This window comes from Enoplosus armatus, chromosome 13, assembly GCF_043641665.1.
Source record: "Enoplosus armatus isolate fEnoArm2 chromosome 13, fEnoArm2.hap1, whole genome shotgun sequence".
NCBI lineage: Eukaryota > Metazoa > Chordata > Actinopteri > Centrarchiformes > Enoplosidae > Enoplosus > Enoplosus armatus.
In genome coordinates, this window is record NC_092192.1 from 17,273,919 (window position 1) to 17,297,753 (window position 23,835).

A 23,835-nucleotide genomic window follows, 5' to 3' on the forward strand; every position below is an offset into this window, starting at 1 on the left:
CAACTCTTCCACTCACGTTTAATTCTATACTCTCGGGAGCTGCGATATCAGGGACCAACAGAGCCAGGAGCCTGCATGCGGGGAAATAAGGCTATCTCCATCCCCAGCGCGCCAACGCCGCGCGATAGCATCTAGAAGAGACAGCCTATCGCCAGAGATTATAAACATTAGTGATCCTTGTCCTTTCAAACGAAATGAAGAATAATGCCGGGGCACAACATTAATCTGTGTGGAAAGCTTGTGTTCGGCGTGTTCATCTGTCCTCTCTCCCCATACTGCAGGGATAGGCCTGCTGATAATTTGTCATCTGCCACTGATGCAGTCTTATTCTCCCACACAGCCCAGCCTTTTTCCAAAGGAAATAATTTATTCACATGATATCATCACTGACCCTCAGTGGGCTATCCTTGAGAGAGGAGCTGGCAAAGGGAGAGAAAAAAAAAACACAAAGAAATGATTATTATTGTAATGAGAACATTGTCCGAGTTTTTAATATTTCTTTGCATACAGTTCCTCAGACTACATAAGCTCGCAACAGCTCTTCAGATCTTGGAAGAAACATTCCTTGTTCGCCCCCTTTATTTTTTTTTTTTCCAATGATCTTTTACTAAAAATCTGCTTTTAAAAGCAATTTCCCCAGACGTAGAAAAACAAGTTGTTTTATTTCATTTCAAAGTTTAAAGGTGTACAATTAGTTTGTGTGAGTCCTGTCTTTGCACTAATTTTGTTTCATTTCATTTTATTTCATCTTATTCTACTGTATAGCCGTGGTGTTTTACTTTTCTTTACATAATACTGGAGTGTGGTGGAGTGAGATGAAAAGGCTGCTCATAGGTTTCTCCTGGAGCTGACGTCACGGGTGTGTTAATAGCCAATAGGCTGAGCTTTAAGAGGTGCGCTCATTACGGCGCTTCTCTCAGACTGAGAGCTCATCACGGGGAAAAAATGGGACACAAATGACAAGGCTGAGCGCGCTGACAGCATTTCATCGTTATTTTTCTCCACTTTAGACACCACTCGGGATATATCGCACAGCAGTGAGTTGATTTGATAGGCCTACACTGGGTTGGCTTTTTCCCCCTCCTGTGCTTACCCGTAAAATCGCACACTTCGGATCATCTTCAGGGGCCCGCTGTGATCTCCAGTCTATCATTTTGTTTCAGAAATGCTGTTTTTCCAACAGTTAACCTGTCGCGTGGAGCTGGTGGCCAGATGTGGAGTGTCGTCCTGTGGGACGGAAGAGCTACGTTTAATCTCACGGATGGTGATGTAATTACTCTGATTTATTTGGATACATTGGATTTCCTGGATCATACCCAAGCAAGTCATCGCCGGGGTGACTGGGACTGTGGAGAGAGAAACAAACAGAGAGCATATCCCACACACTGGGCTGGGAAGAACTCCAGACCATGCTTAACTGCTCCAGCTGTGAGAAGCCTATCCTCGATAGGTTCCTGCTCAAAGTTTTGGACAGACCGTGGCACATCAAATGTGTCCAGTGCTGCGAATGCAAATGCACTTTGACAGAGAAGTGCTTTTCACGAGAGGGGAAACTGTATTGTAAGAATGACTTCTTTAGGTAAGCATCCAACGCGTTTGTGGTTTAGAAGAGAAAACTGAGAAAACACAGCTGTTGTCGAATGTAATGTTTTTTTAACCCGATAACAAATACGTGGAATCTGAAGGTCCACGGTCAGTGCCGAAAACGAGAAAAATGCGAATGCTCAAAATATGGATGTTGACCAATGTTGACCTGATGGGGCCTAATATTAAAACTCCTGGACCATGTCCTGCCAGGGGGTCAATAAACCGGCTTTGTTTACACTGTGGGAGCTGCTGCCTATTCGTTCAAATGTTGCAGTTGCTGTTTTTAGTACGAAAATTGTGGGAAGAAAAAGTTTATTTATGAATTTGTTGGAAGAACAACGTGCTGGTCACAGGCCAGAAGATGCCTTTGTCTCTCTATTAAAACACAGCAGCCACATTACAAACAGGGAGAGCCCTTGTGACACGTCTGAATGCTATGATGGACTCACAATGTGATTATATTACAGCTCTACTTTACATTCTATTTTTCACATTCTATGTCATTACATTTTACTTAGGTTAGGCTATAGATATTATTAGACATTATTTCTATATAGTAGCCTGATTTTGACAAATTGAGTAGTAAACAGCCCTTCCTGACTTCTTTGTGGACCATTAGCCTATGGTACCATGGAAGCCAGTGTTGTAAACACAGCTGTACTTGTCTATACAGAAGTCTTTTATTAGCATTATTATATAGTCACTTTCAACTTTCCCCTGACTGTTGCTCTCCCTCTTGAAACAGGAGGTTTGGGACCAAGTGTGACGGCTGCGCTCAGGGGATTCTACCCAGTGATCTTGTCCGCAGAGCCAAGAGCAAAGTGTTTCACCTGAACTGTTTCACCTGCGTGATGTGCAACAAGCAGCTGTCCACCGGGGAGGAACTGTACATCCTGGACGAATTCAAGTTCGTCTGTAAAGAGGACTATCAAAACAACAGCGGGAAAGACACAATCCTCCTCTCAGGTATGTCAGACATTGGACATGTATTGTGCTTCATGTTAAAAAAGAGATTTAGATTTTCTAAACCAATTTATTAATACGTAGAAGGAAAAGTAGGTTTTATTATTATTAATATAAATTGACCTAATGTTATTAGCAGCATCGGTTCTAATAATTCCAAAATTATTTCATATATTATAGGCCTAGTCCAAATATTGTATTTACAGTGCTCTTGTAATGTATCAAAGGGGACTATGCAGAATAATAATAACATATTTTTACTGCTATATTAATAACTTTTAAAAGAGCGCAGTTCTCAGATCCTGTAAATATGAAGCACCATGTTCTAATACACAGCATATCTTATTCTCATGGCAGTCACGACGTGCAGCGACCCAAGTCTGTCTCCAGACTCCCAGGACCCGCAGGACGACGGGAAGGACTCCGAAACGGGACATTTGTCCGATAAAGACGCGTGCAGCAACGAGAACGACGAGCAGAGCGCCGTCGGGAAGCGACGCGGGCCTCGGACCACCATAAAAGCCAAGCAGCTGGAGACCCTGAAAGCGGCTTTCGCGGCCACGCCGAAACCCACCAGACACATCAGGGAGCAGCTGTCACGGGAGACCGGCCTCAGCATGAGAGTCATTCAGGTAACAGGACACAATTAAAAGGGGAAAAAAAGATCTACTGCGCCGTATGATCCACTTACATCCATTATCGGACAGCCCAAATCTGGCAGTTGTCAAACAGGTTCCACAGTAACACCACAGAGAATAAAGTCAGGAGCGCAGGCCATTCACTACCAAAGCTTTTATGTACACAAAATGTGGCTGAGGGCTCTTTGGAGTTTTGGGGAACCACGTCTTGCAAACACCCTTTGGGAAAATTTCCCTTAATGCCTTTTTTTCCTAGATAACGTTTCCAAACCTTTTTTTCCCATAATCTTCACTCCCATTGCGCTCCTAAAACCCTTAAAAGCAGGACTCACTTAGCGCTGATGTCCATGGACATTTTTAAAAAGCTCCCTTGATGAAATGTCCTGACTGAGGCGTCGTTTCCGAAATGCATTAAAAGTGAATTGTGTTTCAGTGGGCTAACTAGTCATCAGTATCCAATATTTGCTTTTTACGCAATTACAAAGTCTTTATTCCAAACATATTTTTGACTATTTCCATTTTTGTGGCACGCGTCCACGTAGGCCCATAGTCTAAGTTAAGCGACAAGAGCAGCACAACCATCAGCCGCAAGGAACTTAAAAAAGTGCAATGTCATATTTTGAGGAACATATAGTGTAAAATCTTTCTAATTTCGATCTTTAAGTTATCGAAATATTCCATTTTCATCCTACGGGGAACTCAGAAATGTTGCTGTGATATACCTCCATGGCCCTGCGAGGCATAAGCAGGCGTGGAAAACGTCTTCCCTTGTGGTGTGTCTGCTCTGCTTCCCTGCTTGTGTCCTCCATGCTGCTCATTTTGTCAAATTTGCTTATTTCTTTGTGGTTTTGTTATTTATTTTCGTCCCAAAGGTTTGGTTCCAAAATCGGAGGTCCAAAGAGAGGCGCATGAAGCAGCTGAGCTCTCTGGGCGGCCGGAGACACGTGTTTTTCCGCGGCCAGAGGAGGATGAGAGCGCTGGGAGAGAGACTGGAACCAGAAGAGCTCGGACACTTCTCTTATTATGGAGGTGGGCTATGGTTTGGGTGTGGGATTGATCATTGTCTTGGTCTCGAAGTTGTTAGTCTTTTGATGAAGGAGTTTATTAGAATGTCAGTTAAACAGGTTGATGTGTTTACTGTTATTAATGCTATTCATCTTGTATTGAGTCTGTTTCTGTTGATTTGTGGTAAAATAAGAACAAAAACAATTCACAAACAAAACTGTTCATTTTTTTCTTTAAATTCTGATATATTCTGTGCACTAATCCAGATGTTCATATGAATGCAGATTATCCTGGCGAATACTATGGCTCAGGAGGGAATTATGAATACTTCCAAGGCCCACCATCGTCCCTGGCTCAGACTCCAGCAGACTTGGGCTTTGTGCCCTCCTCCATCCCCGCTGGCACCCCATTAGGAGTCATAGACCACCACCACCCAGGGCACCACTGTCCTGGGGAGCTGCAGTGTTTCTCTGACACAGTATCTCATCATCCTGCGGACTCACCCAGTCCAGAGCCCAACATGCCGGGCTCCATGCACAGCATCTCCAGTGAGATGTGTGGCCCTGGCACACCCTTCACCACTGTGTCTCTCAGTGACAACGGATACACCAACCAGCTGTCACAGCCCTCCTCAGAGATGAGCGAAGGCACTGTTTGGTGATCGAGCCGACACCGAACTGCAAGGCACTCTTGGATTTTGAAGGCAAATCAATGCATTTTATTGTTGTTTTTTTAAATGTACATTTATTTATCTATTTATTTATTTATTTATTTATTTGCTTGCTTGCATTTCCATTAAGCTCTATTTAACTATTTATAAATCTCTATATTTGTATGTTGGTATAATTGTTTATTGACTAGCCAATCAATAGATTGTTTTAAATAATCCATGTGAATTTTGACTCATTAACACGTTCACAGTGCTGGGCCTCATTGATCAAGCAATAAACAAAGACATTTATATGCCGCAGAAAGTGTTTTTTTAGCGTTGACAAAACCTTTTCTGCCACATATTTGACACAACTGTTGCTAAAATGTTAACGTGAAGGTGCATGATAGCATTTTTTTTTATCGCCTTTCAGTGTTTTATACATACTGACAAACAGCACCCTCCATCCACCATGTGTAACACAAGATTTTATCATTTAATAACAGATTATGATTGTTATGTTCCATACATTTGACCAAAAACCTCTCTCAGGACAGTGGAAACATTGTTTTTGTTTCTTTTTATTTATTTGACAGGCATTTCCTTTTTTAATTATTTTATTGCCAACACATGTTTGCCTTCAAAAGGATATCTTTATAAATTTTATATGTAACAGAAAATGATTTGACTTTAACATCACATGAGTCCACCCGTATATATAGAGTGATGAACGACTGTTCAGAACAGTCAACTGTTTACTTAAAGCTCCAGTATTCAGGGGTTTGAATACCAACATTGTGTAAAACCTCTTGATTCAGATGGACCATTTAATGCAAACAAACCAAACTTTTGTAGCTGTATTCATGTGGTCACTCACTGTGCTAGTTTGTATTATGTCCTCATTAAAAAAACAGAAAATACTAATAAACTGTCGCCAAATGAATGCACAGCAAATTCCTGCACCTTTAGTTGTGAGATGCAGCATTTCCCTCTTCTAATTCTAATTATCTGAGGATGTTTGTAGTAAAAACAGTCATTTGCAGCTCAGTTAGCCCAACAGCAGAGACACAAGCTGGCTCTGTCTTTATGGATCAAAGTGTCTTTATAATTATTTACACGATCATGATGATCTCATACACTGCCAGAAGCAGCAATGTTTTTTTTTTTTCATGAGATATACTTGATTGTTCCAATTAAGTTTATGAGACCAATGTTTACGACCATTCACTGTATAATAAAACACATATTGACCATTGTTATTTGTTTATCACTTTGGGCAAAAAAAAATACACTACTTGTTCTTTCAAGTATGAGTGATTCTTGATTTTGTAAAAAGTATAATGAACAGGGGTTTGTTGAGGCACACTTAATCCTTTGACACAATCTTTTAAACAGACCTAAATGATTACATTAGGGGAATATCTATTTCCAGACCAGTACACTATCGTTGTAAGAAACCCTCATACAGTACACCATCCTCCTCTTGCATCTGATGAAACCCGTCGCAGTATTTTCAAATGGGTTTACTTAGTTATCTAAATAAATACATATATAGCCTATGATTATACTTACTTGAAATCACACTTAAGTTAATTACCAAACTGTCTTATATTGATTGCAACCCTTAATTATCCTTAATTTACTGTATTGAATGTCTCAGGAGCTCATTTTTCTTACATTTGCCAACATGCCCTGTATTTGTGTGTCCGGGGCACTTTGAATGGGAAAAGGCACTGTTCGAGAGACACACTCTGCAGCGGCATGGTGGAGCTTTGACTACAAATCACTGTAATGACAACTTGATCTTGTTGGATTTAGACCGCTTGTCTCATAGAATATAAAGAGAATTTCATACCGCAGAATCATTTGAAAAAATATTTTGATGCTATTTCTGAGTAGACTTTGTTAAACCCTTCAGGTCTTATGAGCTGCTAAACAAAACTGACCTACACAATTACAACTTTTTTTTGCTTAATTGCTTACATTGAGTGTTTTCTATTGTCACAGATTGCTAAATGATAGCCCTTCATCCAGACCTCTAATATTGCAAATGTCTTGACAAGGAGATTTAGGGCTTTTAAATGACATTGTGTGCGGAGGTTTGCAGGTTCTCTTTGAAAAGAGCTAGCTATCAGTGTGCCGCAGCACAGTCAACAAAACTAGAGCTGCTCATTGTGGTGTTACTGACAGTGTTGGCTAATCCAGACAAAACATCTAGCCAACAATCGATAACAGCAATTGGTCAGCATTCTTTTTTCCGATCACTTTGCGAATGTTAGTGAGCTGTTGAGTTTGTGAAGTCGCTGATGTCCGCTCAGCACTGTGAGGGAAGAACGCACAACACCGCACAAGTTCAGACGCAATTGCCATTTGTACCTGGCGGTCACGGCTTAAAGTGTATTCACTTGTTTTCCTCTTATCCAAATGAGTTCACAGTAATGTTCTTCAAACACTAAGAACAAACAGAAACAAACTCAGTCTATTAGCACAGGAGACGTTGCAGAGAGCAACTGTTTAATTAGAAAGTTATCAATGCATATAATACACTGTATGGGTGTGTGTCTGTGGGCATCTATGTGTTTACTTCATATTTCTCAATCTATTTTGGTAATTGTCCATTTGCTGGGCATTTTCTGACTAATTTGGGAAGCACGGCTGCAGGGACACGTTTGGATGTGCAAATAATAAGCTCGTCTGAAATGTTAAGTCATACTTGAGGCATCTGTGTTAGTGGTGAAGAAGAGGCAGGTGACTGAGTGAATATTTCAGAGTAAGGGAAAGGTGAGAGCAGCACAAAAGACTGCCGGACACCGGGAGCGCTGAATATAGAGCCACTGAGCAGTGAAGCAGGAGGCTGAAGGAGCGGTGGAGCTGGCTGTTTGGGGGAGGGGCAGGAGAGACAAGGAGGGTCACGAACCATAAACTGCATGAAAACATGGATGTGGATTTGTAATTCGTACTATAGATTTCTAAAGGGATGTTTCAAGATTCAGTTTGGATTTTACATCTTCTCAGTTGGTCAAGCATGGGTGGAGCTGATACCTATCAATGAAGCCATCATACCACAAAGCACACCTCTAAGCCTTAGCACACACTGAATGTACACCAGACACACATAAGAGGTGAAATGTTTGATGAACGCTGGTGACACTTCTGTTATTGTCAACAAATAGCATGAAAATACCAAAACCAATGAGTTAGTCTCTCAATACTTTCCAACTTCCCAACTATCTGTGGCTCTCAGCTCCAAGCTCATTTGTTCCTATTGAATACTTCATCTTTACGAAAATCTTTTCCTGCCGCAGATTAGGTTTGCTAGTGAGTATCAGGCAGCATCAACTCAAAATAAACTGCAGTGCCTATGTTCATGGTACTGAAGGAATTCTTTGTACAACAATGGTTATTTGTGTTTACTTTCTAACCTATATTGGTATCTACTGCCTGCTCCTTGTTATTTTACTCCGAAACATATAAGCTATATATGTAACAATAACTGTTTTATTAAACGACTACAACTCCCATGGGGTGTTGAAAGCCCATGTCAAAGACATGCAAGCCATAGCTGTTAGATTTTAAGACATATTTGCAAATGTTATTGTCAGTTTTGATGCTCATCCTGCAGGAACTGTGGGAATCAGTGGAATTGAATTATATAGATGTAGATAATGCAGTAACAAGTAAAAGTGGAAAAAGAATGACTTTCATTCGGTTTCACTTCCCAGAGTATAGTTGTTGAACTTAGCCACCTCAAGTTCTCACAGAGTGGAATTATGTTTTGGAGTCATATCTATGTAGAGCCTTGGGCAGTACATTATATTGTGGAGCATTTTGAGTTGTTCTTAACATTGAAAACTTGAGATGTGTATTTACCAAATCTCTGAAGAAATTCAGTCATCATAAATCAACATACACTACTCACTACAGGTAAGTATATATGAAGAACAGCCGCAACTTGAACACATACAAGGAATTTGACTCTGGTTGAGGCTGTTTGGCTTTAGTGATCAAGCTTAACTTATTGTAAACAGACAAGCTAGCTAGATAAAATCCTAGAGTAACAAATGTTAAATCAACCAGCAGCTGGGCCCTGGTGGTTAGAACAAACCCAGCATGTGGAGGCACTCACAACAGTGTTTTTGATCCCAAACTATTTTGATGGTAATTGGATGAAATGCATTTAATTTTAATTCTATATATATATATATTGGGTGTTTTCTGTTGCCAGCTGTTGGTCAGTGTGGATTTATTTTCACAAATGATAATTCTTAGCTGCCACTTACTTCCACATAATAAAGTTAAAGGTGCATGGGAAAGAGAAAATGACATCAAATGTGATAGGAGGATAGTAACAGTCAAAGGAGTCTGAGAATAAATATATTACTTGCAATAGTATATATAAATAAGTATATTATTTCAATAACGTTGATGCATGTCAAAGATAAACAAGTATAGCTATACTATTTCAAATTTGTTCAAAAAAATCATTTAGAATGAAATATTTATATGAATACAAAAACATATCAACATTTTAAACTGTGTCATATTCTGTTAATTAAAGCCCACATCTAAAGCCACAATGTTTAAATGTTTGGAGATAATGTTATGCTGTTAATCAAATTAATCCCTGTTTATCTGAACAAAATGCCATGATTAAGAGAGAGATTTGCAAGTCAAACACGAGGCCAGCAAATCAATTTAAATCTAGCTGACAGTGATTATGGTGACTGTTGGATAAACCAAGCGCAGTAACAGTTATTTGTCCTCTCAGGAGAGATTTGTACATAGCTTTGGTTTACTGCAGAACAATTTTCTTCCAAAACTATGAACGTAGTTTGTATTATACACCCGAATCTGAGATATTTTGTCAAACAAGTGACTGATCATCCAGACGTGAAAAGACAATATTCAGCCAGCTGAGTGCTAATCAGCTGACTACCTCCACTGGCCAGATGGACACTTCGACCGCTAGTATGAGTCTGACACTTGAGCTGGCTGACAGTCACTTGGTTAGATGCCTGCAGTTAGTCTCTTTATTATTCTTCACTTATGCAGGGTCAGCTCATTTTGTTGGATCATTACCAAAAGGAAAAAAACAAATCTTTTATGCTTGCAGTCTGTTGTCAGGTTTAAATGTCATTTCTGCTCAATTGGTTTGGAACAGTGAGCATTATCACATAAAGCCTCTTTGTGTGAAATCTTTTATGACCTTTTTGTCGCTCCCCCATCATGATGTAGCGTGGAAAAATGTCAACTATCTTACAGAAGAGAGTCCATTAGGGCGCCACACTAATGGACTTTGCAATTGAATAAAAAAAGAATTATATCCATTCTCCTAGGTCGGCTTATGAACTTGAACACCTAAAGACTGAGAAAAGGAAGATCCAAAACCTGAGAAAAGCACATCTTGAATATAAGTAAATACAGTTAAACATTACAATTGGACAAATATTATGAGTGGATAACACTTTATTGTAATTTGAGATAGAAATCCTTTTAATTTTCTAATCTAAATCTTATTTGAACTTAGATTTGGCCTTTTTGTCGTTGCTGTTTCCTTTTTAGTCACTTGCACAATCTGGCCCAATTCGCTAATTTGACTCTTTCTTCTTCTTTTTTGCTCTAGGCTTGGTAGTCCACTTTCTGCATGAAAATCATTCACACATACAATTTTATAATCAATGCCCACAGTAATAGGATTCCTCTGGCCATGGGCAATTAATACAGTTCTTCCCTTTTTTTCCCTCCTTGCGCTGATCTCAAAGCTACAAGACATTGGCTTCTCCTCATTTACATATTTATTGCATTGGACTCAAATCTGGCGAGTGATTGATGTGGAGCCTGCCTCCTGAATTTTTAGCGGCCCATTATTATGAAAGAGAGGGAGGGGGCTGCAGCACGTCAGTGTACTTTTGATTAAAGTTGAAGAGGACAGAATCGTGAGTGTTCCCCACCTACTTTCTTTTTTTTTTCCGCAGCGTTTAATCAGTAAGGCCAAGTGCTGAGAAGATTTCAGCATGTTATAGATATTGACAAGCCATTCACTCACAAAAGCCAAGGCAGATATGCTTGTTAAGATTTTAATCAGTCTTTCACAATTTTTAGAGAGTATGATGACAATATAGTGCTTTTAAATGTGACATATTCTCAGTTCTTCTGTGTATTATTGACATAGTTTCCCCATGCCTATAAAATGTTGATAATTTCAGACAGAAATGTTCCACACCCATAATGTAAATTGACAAAGAGCTGCCAATTTTGCCCATGATAACCTGATAAGATAATTATAACACGTTTATCACTACCAATCTGTGAAATCAACTATTTATGATCTTGCTTTTGGAAAATGATGTTGTCTCAAAGTGCATCAACAACCATCAAAGAGCATCCAAAAACAACATGCAAATACCTCCTCATGCTATGTGGAGGCACAAAGAGGTATTTGGTCCCCTATTGGTTTTACACAATTCTACATATTTTCCATGTCGAATTCCCTCACATCACTTTGTGCTGTAATTGTAGTCTATAGGAACACAGAGACAAAGACGTGACACAGAAGGTTGCTGCTTCTCTCATTTGTAATCAAGCGCGTAACATTCAAGTGTGAAAACGCTCTGCTCTGCAAAATGTATGTGTGCATATGTGTGTGTAATGGGGTGGACGGCCAGGGTGGAGTAGGGGCTCATCAGCTATAGTATGTCTGCCAAGTCCACATCTCCTTGACTTTGTACTCCAACGATCTTTTTCTCTGAGTCACCAGGATAAATACATAACCTAATATTGATGCATTGTTTGATCAAGTACAGCAGGTGGAAGTGGTCTTCTTCAGTTTGTTTTAGTTGTAAGCAGCACTGAGTACAGGAAACACATTTGCTCCAGTGGCTTAACTGAATCTAACCATTCAAGAAGCACACGCACCTGAAATGCAGTAAATACATTAAAAAGAAGAAGCAGGTTTTGCAGCAGTACGAGAGTGCGACCATGCTCAGCAATACTTCGCTATCTCCCATTCAAATTGTCACTTTATTTCCAGTCTCACTTGCTCCCCCACCCTTATGGACGTGGGACAGCTTCTTGAGAATTCATCAACATCTTTATCAAGTCTGATTAAAATGCTGGAAACCAGCGCTGTCAGATGACACTACTGTATGCTATGTTGTCAAGCACAATGATTTCCCTGGTTGGCTGCCTTTGTCCTTCAGAGCCAGAGGACACTGGTCACAAATAAACCCTTTCCACGGGCCCTATGAGAAGCAGTAAACCAACATTTCCATAGGGAGTTGGCTTTCCACGCTCCAGTGATATGCCTGTAATGCATGCATTTTAATGTGGTGCACCTCTCAAAATGGGCCACTGCTGGACTGATGTTTGCATTCGGATAAACTCTTTTAGTCAGCAGCTCTGTGCATACTCTAATTCGTAATGAGTATACTGTGCATGTATGTATGTAGCAGACTGCATGCTCTTTAGTGTACAAAATCTTCTCTTGAATCCATCTGTCAATCGGGTTTTTTTCTTGACATGTGACAAAAGGCGTAAACCTTTGCACCATAATGGTACATGCATGCCCACCACTCCCTTTAAGTGCATGTACCGTTTGCATTTTGAAGTAGACTTTTAACAGGTTTAGTTGCTTTTTTAAAAACCCAAACTAGCAACAGTCACTGCAGAGTTCAACATCCCTGCGTTCATAGGAGGGAGTGATGCTGAAGTCATTGGAACACGAATATGATCCACAGAAGTACCACATATTACATGTATGTCAAGTAAACTACAAGTAGAAATGTCTAGCCTTCATAAAGCAGGAAGAAAAGAAAAATATTCATACATCTTAATACCCTTCCATTGACTGTACAGATGAGTTAATGAGTTAAACACATTTCAAACAGAAAATGCAAAATCAAAGAACGCTTACTTAAACAAGACTATAAGAGTCTACAGCCATGCTCGTGGCTCTGTGAGGCTGTTCTTAGGCACAGCGGTGCTTTGAGCTAAATGCTAACATCAGCATGCTAACATCCTCATATGACATGTTGATGTTTAGAAGGTATAATGTTTACCATGCTCACAATCTTAGTTTAGCATGTTAGCATGCTACCATTTGTTAATAAGCAGTAAGCACGGCTGATGCTGATCCCCAGAGCCAAGTGCGCCACCAGCATGGCTGAAGGCCATACTTTTACTGAGATACAGTTAACAGTCGGCAGTGACTTCTTGCTGGCCCGGCCTTGCCCACTCTTCCAGCATGCCATGTGGACCTGTCACTGCTCCTATAATTTCCACACCAGTCAATGACCTACCTGCTAATAATTGTGATATATGGCCAAAGACGTAGCACCTTGGTTGCTGACCTTTCCCACAATACCATACTGGGCAACCTTCACCACCACCACACATCCCCCCTCCCCTTTTTCCACCAGCCCTAATCGGGAAAGTGGGGGGGGGGGCTCCATCCTCCCTCTCCCCCCTCATGCCTGCATCTCGTCATTGGCTCGATGTACGCGGCTCGCCACACTTCAGTGGCTCCATGAATGTTAATGTCGGGACGGAGGGAGGAAGGGGTGGCTGCTTGGTGCAGGGAGCAACTTCACCTGGTCTGCAAATGCTCAGCTATAGGGAGCTTTTTGCTTATTATTGTTCATATTGGCTATGTTTCTCTTATGTTACAGTAATATCATTGACAAAACTACAGTCAAGTGCATGAGAAGCAGTATTAGGACAAATAGCCACCTAATTAATGTGTAATCAGCTTCAGCATGATATTGATTTCCTCTGAAAGATGAAAAACAGATATTTGATGAGGGAGTTTTGCTGGTGGATCTATTTATTGTTAAAATAAAAACTGTATTTTTTAGTGAAGATTAAAACATTTCAAAACTCTTAACTTCAACCCCTCTTTCTTGTTCTTATGCCTTCTTCCTCTTCTGTCTGCAGCAGGTTTGTCTGCTCGTGAATTAGCCCTCCTCTCTTTCTCGCTGGTGTTCAGTTAGTCAGCCAATGTTTACCAAGCTCTGACAGAATGAGAATGTATGCATTATGTGGTGATGATCACAGGGTGTTGTAATCTTTGACCCTTGTGGCACGTTTCAAACGCAGATTGAAGATTAAGCCTCTCATGCAGCTGTCTGACAGGCTGCCTTCCTGCCCCTGGAGAGATTCACGGCCTGACTGCAGCTCTGCAGGCTGGCCTCCCTGCATTAAAGGTACGATACATCATTTATTTTCATTTTTGATCTATAGATGGAAATTGCTTTTCAGAAATTCGGTTTGCCCTTCATTATTTAAGTCTATCAAACATTATAAATCATGAAAGCCTTGAAATGCATGGGGGAATCTCACACAGAAGCACCACCATCATTAAAACTAAATGCAAACAAAGCCAATAGTGTGACAACAGGGTTTTACTTCCCAGTAGAGGTTCAGCTTCAACCCAGAAGGGACTCGTGCTGTTAGATCAAACTGTATGGCAGCATTGTTCTGGGTACTAAATTTAATGGAAATGGACTGCTTTAACAACTTCACCAAGTAAGGTGCTAGTAATGCACAGGATATGTGGATTTATGTGACCAGTTTGGTTGAAAATCAAGTGTTTTTCACTGACCAGATCAAGTTCTGTAAACTATATTTTTTTGGGGGTGTAATTTTTGACTACTTCTATACTTCTGCTTAGCAAAATAAAACAATCAATATACTAAAATATATCTTAAGTTGAAAGCAAATATAATGATATTCTCTATTTGTATTTGGTAAAACTACACATAATATCCTAATAAAGATTGTACTGTGTAGCTGTATATAAGTACAGGCATTATGACTTGTGTAAAATGCACTTCAGCACACTTTTTGAACCACACTGAACCGTATATAAAAGTGTACGACTTGAATTATATTCCTATGTTAATATACTAACTAGTAGTTTGCTAAAAATACATTGAAATCATACAGATTACTTTGCTGATACTTTACTCATACTGATATATTGGGAAAAATATACTCCATCAAACTCACACTTTACATGCTATTAATATACTTTAGGTATCAAAATGTATAAGTTTTTACTTGGGACTGTATAATCTATCAATTCCGCTTCATTTTGGAGATTGAAAATATTTTGGAGGCAACTATAGGCCCACAAATATGCTCATGTAAAACAACAGGCATTCTGCACATGAGGTTGCCTTGAGGCTTATGACCCAGAGGTCATCTGTTTCTATCCCAGACTGGCAGCAAAAATCTACCAACAGTTACTCAACTCATAAGACACACGATGAGAAGTGTCTCGATGTGACTGGCCTGCTATACACTTTCCTGTATGGCTGAAATGTAAAAAGGCAGGCAGGCGGAGATGAGATGAGCTCTTCAGAATCCTCTGCCTGGAGAGAACCAGAACAGCTGGGGCTTGGCACTCCCTCTGTGTCGGTCTACTCTTTGTCACAGGCAAAAGACTCTTGTTTCAGGCAGTAATCAGACAGCCCTGGGGCTCTGTAAAGACCCTGTTCTCTTTTCATCTCAACTGTTGCATACACCCTGCTAATTGGAATCCTGCAACTGGGTCACAGGCATTGTCTCTCAAGTGCTGTCAAGTCATTGAGACGCGTGAATGTGGAATTATGGTTGCCTCAGATGCATGATTGAGTCTCCCCTCTGTGCTATCTTAATGCCTCCATTTCAATCTCATCACAGACACTGATTTTCTCCTTTTTTCCATTAATATTTCTTGCCTCTCCCTCCTCCATTTTTGTCACAGTTCTGCCTGGAATCAGCAGTTGCCAGGGTTTGGCAGTCGGCAAAAGAAAATCTAAAATTTGCAAAGATCAGCTTAGTTTCTTTTATTGTAACCTTAAAAATAGGCATTTCTTTTGATCAACAAAAGGTAAACAAAGCCGTTCAAGACTGTTGATGCAACTAAACGTATTTTATTAAAAACCAACACTTCTGATCCACACTGTAAATAGAGAAGGGGGCAACATTAAGCAGTTTCCTGCAACTTTCACCAAGCACTCCTGTTCCCTCCACTCCAGTTGTTGAGGAGGAACCTGATTCTGCAGTTTGTCAGTGATTAAAAGAAGAATTAGCCAGCCTAGCATGGCACCACAAATGAGCAAAACCCTCTGGGAGACCGGAGAGACCAAGCAAGGCACATTTCCAATTATACTGCCAAATGACTCATTTTCTTATTGGGCCTCCTATAATTGTGGTGGGTATTGGGTGCATGCAACTCAATTTGTCTTACATATTTGTTGGTAGGATGGTAAAAGAGCAAGAGCCAAGGGAATGATATGAAAGAATGAGACAAAAAAAAAAGGATGAGATGGATCCCTCAATATTTGTTTGATCTGCTTCATCCTCCTTAATACTGTTGAAGTTTAAAAGCCAGGGAGAAAAATGCCACTTTAATCATCTGTGGATTGAGGAATGGGAAGACTATCATTTTCTAGTAATCAGAAAATGTCTCTCCAGAGTAATAGACTTTGTTCTGACTGCTGAAATTAATGAGGCTTCCAGTGATGTGATTATCTGTCCCGAGGATCATCAATATATAAAAATAATTGACAAATTAAATTACTGCTAATTTTTGGGAAACTTGAGATTTGTTAAAACCACCCTCTTACTTTGTGAGTGTAACAAAAATAGAGATGCTAAAGTTTTTGAACAAACACACTTCAAACTAAGTTTGGGTAAGCTTTATTAAATTCGCAGACACTTTTAGAGCTCATCACTGTGAATTCTTCTCCATCCTTGTGAAGGAAACAACCAGTTACTTATAAAGCAACTGGACCACATGTCAACGGAGGCACATAAAAGGCACAGCACTGACCATGAAGCCATTTCACATTGCTAACGTTGCATTTTCAGCAGAGCATATGACACAATGATCTATAGGACCGAATTCAACAATTATGGTGCTGTTTTCCTGTTATGTACTCTATTCTTTAAGAAAAAATATCCTTGTATAATACAGTTGTTACAATTTGCCTGTCTATTGGTAACAAACTCAAGCGTTGAAGTAATATGCGGTTCTAACATTGTTTTGAAAGAAAAATAAGTAACATTTCATATACATAAAGTACAAACATTAAATAGAACAGTTAATGTGGATTACAGTTAAAATTAGACACCATATCTGACATGTAACATAAGTCCAGTGAACAGTAGCCTTTGTTCTTTCACAAACAGATATTTAATGATTTATCTAATGGTTGTGTATTCAAAAATATTTCTTTAGTTAAAAAACAAATAAAAAAAACCCCCCTCAACTTTCAATGATTGGTTTTAGGAGCAAACACAATAGTTAAAGTCAAATAGTCAAAAAAAAAGAAGAAAAAAACAACCTAAAGGAGAAAACACTATCTTTCTAAACAAATACGCTATTATCCACTCTGTGTGTAGTACCATTATCAATTCTCATTTCAACTGTTATCATCTCAGTGTGTATTTCCGCTTGTATCACTTTGTGTGTGCACGTGTGCGTATGTTTGTGTGCTAGATGCGACAGATAAAACTGTGCAGGTTTGGTTCTGGGTGCAGTGTGAGGGAACAGTAAGCAGTAAAGTGCATCTAAAGCAGCATGTGTGTACTGTGTGAGCGAGAACAGAAGGGACAGCTGTGGTTTTGTTGTGAGGCGGGCTGCCCATTGCTCACTGCAGGGTAACTGTGAAACAGTCGGGGTCTAAAAGGGACCTTGTCCCTGCTCCCTGCTGGGCTCTCCTGTCCAAATCTGTTATAGTGTTCCCCGTCTTTGTTCAGTAACTAAGTGCTCCCTACTTAGGAGTGTAAAACCCCCTTTCTCACCAATGCCCCCAGCAATGTGTTGTCATTGTGGAGTTGGTCATCAAAACACTTGCAAATCTTAACAAGCATATGTCACAAACCAAGGTGCATTTTAATATGACAACAGCATTCTAAATGTATTGTTGTGCACACTCCAGTTCACAAGATTGGAGGCCACTGATTATCATGGAAGCATAAACATCCACTTGGGCCAACTGTGTAAACTTCAAACATATTATTACATATTAGTCTCAAGATATTAAGTCGTATTAAGTAATTTTTCCAATTAAACCTGAATACAAAATACATGGATTTATCTAAACACTAGCATACACATGTAAGACAAAAATGTTATAATTGATGTCAGTCATCTGAACTCTTGCTTAGTGAGAATCATCGCCAACGATTCATCAGTAACCTGGCAGCTGCCAAAGACCCTCGCGTTGGCTCCTCCAGCCTCAGTTTCCAGCCCAGGTCTCAGGCAGGAGCAGGAGCCGGTGTGTCTGAGCCAGGCTCCTTTTGACTGTGGTTGTAGCCTGAGCTGTGCCTCGGCCAGGCAGGGAGGAGAGGCCGGGCTCCTCACTAGGAGGAGGCCGACGTCTCCATAGTGGACAGGATACGGACCACCTCGGTCCTCTGTGTGGGTGAGATGTGCTGGGTCATGTGCACAATAGAATCCATGGCAACCTCTGGATTGGCTTGAACAAGGCTGGAAATAAAGGAGAAAACAACATCAGAATCCTGCAAGGAAAGCTGGATTTCACATGTTTGTTGGTGAGGCAGATGGGGGTAATGATGAGTGCACTGTATAACTCTTCACCACACTGAACCTGTATTGTTTAGAATCCTCACCTGCGTATCTGCTTGAGGATGTGATCTCGACGGATGTACTTGATGTTCTCGTCGATGACAGACCTTGCGCCCTCCTCTTCGGCTAGTTGCCTCTCCAGCCATCCCACCACCTCTTCATTGTTATCCCACAGATAGGCCTGCATAATGAGGGGTGTCAAAAGGAGAGAAGATTTTGAGCAAGAGTCAAAGTATTTATGGATAAATAAAGCATAGAAATCAGAGTGTGAACAAATGTAATTGGGAATTTAAAAAAAATGTACGAAACATACCTGAACGGATAAAAGATCATGAAGCAATAAATAAACATCAAAATCAACAAAAGAGATGGACATGCACAAAGTGGGGGCCCTTATGTCGTGTTGACTGGACCTGACAGGAAAATTAGTATTCATGAGTGCTGGAATCTCTGATCCCAAACAAAGCTAGGCTGGAGGGCTTAGCAAAGATTTGGGGGCTGAGGGGTTTAATGGGCTCTTGCCTTTTTTATGAACAGTCCTGCTTGAGGTCCACAAGAACATTTAATGCCCTTATTAATCATTTTTAATCTGTTTGCTTTTAATTAAGAAACAGCGTGTTGCTCTCCTATCTGCACGTGCCAGGGCTGTGATTAATTGTGGCTTAAGACAGCCAGTCCTGATTGGGATAATATATTAGCTAACAAGAAGGCCACTTCTTAGGAGATCTCATACACTGGGCCAGCTCCTGTCACCCCTGCGGCTAGTCCTCTGAGCCTGAGGAACAGCATTTATGTATCTCTAAGGGATGTTTATTTTCATTATCCACCAGATATCAGTCCATCTGTATTTTTAATCACGATGATTTAATAGGAATGCTTACTACTTCTTTATCTGGTGCACCTTGTGGAGAAGGAATAGGGGTTTCAGGATAAAAAGACACAACCTCTGTAATCATTCCCAGGGGCTAAAAAGGTGTTTATTTGGGAATCTACACTGAAAAGAACGACCTCAGACATTAGTTCAGAATTAGCAATTTAATGCAGGCGACAGTCTGTCAAAGACTCTCTCAGTCATTCATCACAGAAGACTGGCTATGATGACTTTGAATATGAGTAGATACTAAAAATAAATGAGCATACATCTGCGCACATGTGCTGCTCATGCTTTATCACAGAAAAAAAAGGAATTTTCCAAATTTCTCTCTGGTTGTGAGGCGGTGTATCTAGGGAATGATGAAAAGGTAAATACTACAGATACTCTCAAGAAGTGCCTACTCAAATGAAGCTGTACTAGCTAACTTTTGTTTGTCATAGAGTCACAAAAGTTCCCTAACTGACATGAGGTGAAGCAGTAAAATATCTGAAATCTGTGAAAGCTGAATAAATTATATTCCTTACAATTAACCTAAACAAATTGACTGAATATTGAGAGACTATAGAACAGAGTCTGTAAGTATGCGGTGGGTTTTACCTTGACAGCCCCCTCCGCCTCCACGAACCAGCGGCGCAGCATTGCCTGGACCTGGCCGTCTGTCAGCTCGCTGTTGGCCGCTTGGATCTTCCTCTTCACCGTCTCCTCCAGCAGCAGACGCCGCAGACGCCAGTAAAAGAACTGACGGGATGTTTGCCATTCAAGGATATCCTGACAGAGGCAAAAGAAATAATAATGCAAATGCAGCTACTGTTATTAGAGGATACTGTAGCCTAAGTTTTACACATTGTTAAATGTCAACATATAAGTAAGTGTATTCCATTCTTTGTGAATTTAAAGGGGAATATGAATCATTTTCTGCTGGTCTCAACACATTCACGGGATGTCACACTGAGGTGGAACTCATTAAGGAGATCAGACAAGCTGGTAAAAAGGTTCTGTGTGATACATGAGAAATAGCTGTTTATTTTCTGAAGATCTGTCATTTTAGAACCCACTATCACAGATTTTCCTGCTGATGTACTTGAGTTGAACATGCAGAGCTGTACAGTTAGTGAGTCCTTCCTGTCCATATTGTGTGAAAAAATTACCCTGACTGCCATCCATCTGTGAAAGACCCCTCCTGGTCATGTGAGCAAGGTGAGTGTGTGTATGTTTGTATGTGAAAGATGGGACTGGGAAGGCGCAGAATGAGATAAGGCCTGCCTGAGGCTGCACTGCGGTTTCTAAGGTGATTGACCAGGGTCATCAGAAGATAATTATGAGAACGAGTCTCACAGCCTGGTGAGACCAAACATCAGCAGCTAGACTGATACGCCCCTGTGGGCTTTTCAGTTTATTCACATACTGCAAACTCCCACTGTAGCAATGTGTGCGCACAAGACAGCAATGAAAAAGGGCTCACCGTTATTACGCCCTTCTCTTGCATGCGACCCGGGGTGTCGTGGAGGTCTGCAAACTGCACAGCTACCTGGTGGTAGATGGGCAGGAGAAACTCCTCACGCTCCTTCAGCTTGGTCTCCAGCTCTTTACGATCCGGGGGACTCAGCTCTGGGGTTCCTGTTGGAGTTGACCATAAAACAATTCTGTCAAGTAATTTGCCAAAAAACGGCTGCCACATGCAGGCAGGTTTACAAGCCGGGTATATGGATAAGAAATTGCAATTTATGTCAATAGATCCAGGAAATAAATTGTACCATGGACTGAGTTTGGTGTGAAAGACAAAAATTCCATTCTCACATTGTCGTCCTATAGTTGGACTTCCCTTATAGTCCCATTACTATCAAATCAGGTTCTACATGAGCATGCAGCTGTGAATTAACTGCCACTAACAGCATTCTGTTTTAGCGCTCCCCCAAACCCTTGGCCGCTGTCACCAAAGACTGATTTCTGTCAATTCCAATCTGTAAGCTCTCAAACCTTCCCCAGTAACCCTCCATTCCACCAGTTCGCCCAAAGCGCCACAGTTGGACCCTAGTTGCTCTGAGCCTGGAGGAAAATCAATAGGTTGCGTAGGGGAGACAGGAGAGCTGGTGATTGATCTGAACAGGCTGTGATTGACACGTCTCCCGGGGGAGTGCAGTGAAGATGATACAATCAACACCAAATAAAGAACGACAGTGAAAGCACACATGCTCCCACCTGATGTATTGCTCTTTACTAAAACGAGGACAAGGCCGAGGGGGGACAAAGACACCCATAAAGAGCTATAATTAAAATTCAAGTGGAGGACTCACCCAATCTTTCAGCTAAGCCCATATAGACCGGATCTACTCTTCTCATAGTCTTCACCAGGTCCTTCCTCCTAAACTTGATCTCCACTGTTCCCTCAGGCTCCAACACTCCCCCCCTGAGACAAGAATGATTCAAGTGAACAAAGGTGGTTTGATAAAGACGACACTTAATCTGCTGCCTTTTTCAGTCCAACTCACCGGCTGTCCTTGTCAGCATACATCTCCATGTGACGAGGGTTGATGGTTGGATCTATAACCACCCAGGATCCTCCTCTCAGCTCAGCCTGAGGGGGGATATAAACCAGTACCGGCTGCTTATACTCCCTCAGCCCGTCCACAATGTAGGCCCCAAACTTCAACACCTGGTCGTACATATCTAAGAGAAAGAATTTCATATCAGATGCAGAATGGGCTAAAAGCCAGAATGACTGATTACCACAGAAGCAGAAGTACCTTTCATTCCTCCAGAAAAGCCCCTCCAGTTGGCAAACACTATGAGAGGCAGGCCCTCTCTGTTCAGGTCCTTAATGGCCTGAGCTGTTTTGAAAGCAGAATCGGGGAACCACACCTGTCCTGCCTGCTGGATGATCTAAATATACAAATCAGAAAATCAGCATCAGCACCTGGGTGTCAGTAAATGTTTAAATACTTGGATGCAAGTTCACTCTTGAGTATAAGCATTGAGCGACCCCTTACCTTCGCCTCAGAGTCCAAATTGGCAGGATCGGCTGGGATTGACAGCTCCACTGACCTGGTTTCCACGGCAACCACCCCAGTAGGTATCCCACCCAGTCTGTGAAGAGAGGCCATTCAGAGCTGACATCTACAACATACCTCGACTACATTTATGGTGCAAACAAATTCATTATTGGCAGCTTGTCCTCAGCGTTTTGTTGGGACACTTACCTGGCTCTGCCTACCACCACACTCTGAGCCCATGGCTGCATGATCTCCATGAAGGAGCCATGGTCAAAGAAGCCACTCTGCCAGGAACCCTTCGGAGCTGTATATATAGAGAGGAGTGAGAATAGTGTGACAGAGAGTGAGGAAAGGTAAAAAAAAAAGAGTGAAACAGGAAAGAAAGTGGAGTAAATAATTGAAAATTAGAATGCAACTGTATCAATTTTCTGAAAATATTCTCTCTTTCCATAGTGTTTTCAAAAACCCTGGCTTTATTCCTCACGCAGTCCGAGATTGTGTATTTTTTCCCTCAGAATCTGTAATCTTGGCAGCAACCATGATGGATGACTGTATAAGGAGGCTTACTCAGCGCTTTTGCTGCCTGCACACTCTGAGAAACATGCCCAGTCTATGAGGTTACCATTCAATTAAGCCTCGCCACTCATCACTATCAGAGACGTTGACTGGCTGCCCACACGGTCCCCCAATCTCTTTGCTGTCGCAAACTGTAATTACAGTGATGTGGAACCTGCTCAGTCCCGACCCGCACGGTAAAACACACTGGATCCATTTTGGTGCTATCTTGATCTTGTCTTTAGCAGCATGATGTTTCTCAGTTTCTCTCTTTGTTTCTTAATAGTTCTCTCTCCAGTAATGAATTATCTCAACCTTTAACACAGCGGATAATATCAGGCTGAAATGATAAATCTTCATATTTACTTTAAATAACACACAAAAATTGGGGCTGTGACTCTTGCTGATAAAGCATTTTGGATGAAAATGATTAGTAGAGGAAATGAGCAAAAGTGAAAGTGTATAAATCAAGTAGCTGCTATTTAAGGCAACACAACTTTAAGCACGACTTCGTATTTGATGTAGCCACTCCTTTGGGACTTTTTTGGGCAGAGAATGGCCGTAGGGATGAACGTATGAATGATTATTTACTCATTAACATTTAACGATTAGTCTATAAAATCTCAAATATGCCAGCCACTGTTTCCCCAGAGCCCAAGTTGACGTCTCAAAATTCCATGTTTTGTCTGAGAAAAGCGGGAAATCTTAATAATGGAGAAGCTTGAGAAGCAAATGTTTGCGAATTTTGCTTAATAATTGATGAATTGATAAAAGACTTAAATAATGTACTGATTTTCAAATTCAAGCAAGTAGTGCTAAAACAAGCACCTTTTCATCACTATAAGGAATAAGGATGACAACAGGTATATCACTGGGGTAATCAAAATGTTTTGTTACATAAAAGAAATAGTTCCTACTTCTTTAAAATGTACATTCTAATTAAAGATCTGGCATGAACAACCACTTGAACAGTATCCACCAGAACTACAGTCACCTAC

At 40.8% G+C, this 23,835-nt stretch overlaps 2 protein-coding genes across 3 annotated transcripts in view; one reads left to right on the forward strand and one right to left on the reverse strand.

The window, feature by feature from the left end:
* Positions 1 to 1,409: 1,409 nt before the first annotated feature.
* LOC139295580 (LIM/homeobox protein Lhx1-like) lies at positions 1,410 to 4,854 on the forward strand. Its single transcript, XM_070917788.1, has 5 exons — positions 1,410 to 1,579; positions 2,333 to 2,553; positions 2,908 to 3,182; positions 4,061 to 4,217; positions 4,478 to 4,854. Exons 1-5 carry the CDS (start codon positions 1,410 to 1,412, stop codon positions 4,852 to 4,854), a joined length of 1,200 nt encoding a protein of 399 aa, XP_070773889.1.
* Positions 4,855 to 16,508: 11,654 nt separating this feature from the next.
* Positions 16,509 to 23,835, reverse strand: part of acaca (acetyl-CoA carboxylase alpha) — a 31,469-nt gene continuing 24,142 nt past the window's right edge. Inside the window, exons 46-55 of one of the 2 annotated variants that reach the window (XM_070917756.1) lie at positions 23,484 to 23,523; positions 22,490 to 22,591; positions 22,280 to 22,376; positions 22,037 to 22,172; positions 21,782 to 21,959; positions 21,587 to 21,699; positions 20,755 to 20,909; positions 19,890 to 20,060; positions 18,463 to 18,599; positions 16,509 to 18,319 (exon numbers count right to left, since the gene is read on the reverse strand). In XM_070917756.1, the coding sequence (XP_070773857.1) occupies positions 18,193 to 18,319; positions 18,463 to 18,599; positions 19,890 to 20,060; positions 20,755 to 20,909; positions 21,587 to 21,699; positions 21,782 to 21,959; positions 22,037 to 22,172; positions 22,280 to 22,376; positions 22,490 to 22,591; positions 23,484 to 23,523 (1,256 nt within the window). In that variant the 3' untranslated portion in view covers positions 16,509 to 18,192. The remainder of the gene's footprint in view (positions 18,320 to 18,462; positions 18,600 to 19,889; positions 20,061 to 20,754; positions 20,910 to 21,586; positions 21,700 to 21,781; positions 21,960 to 22,036; positions 22,173 to 22,279; positions 22,377 to 22,489; positions 22,592 to 23,483; positions 23,524 to 23,835) is intronic. The other variant, XM_070917758.1, reaches the window with a different exon arrangement.

Coding starts and splice junctions, on each gene's coding strand:
- LOC139295580 (XM_070917788.1), top strand. CDS start 1,410: ATGCTTAACTGCTCCAGCTGTGAGAAGCCTATCCTCGATAGGTTCCTG. Junction 1,580..2,332: donor TGTAAGAATGACTTCTTTAG/GTAAGCATCCAA, acceptor CTCTTGAAACAG/GAGGTTTGGGACCAAGTGTG. Junction 3,183..4,060: donor TCAGCATGAGAGTCATTCAG/GTAACAGGACAC, acceptor TTCGTCCCAAAG/GTTTGGTTCCAAAATCGGAG.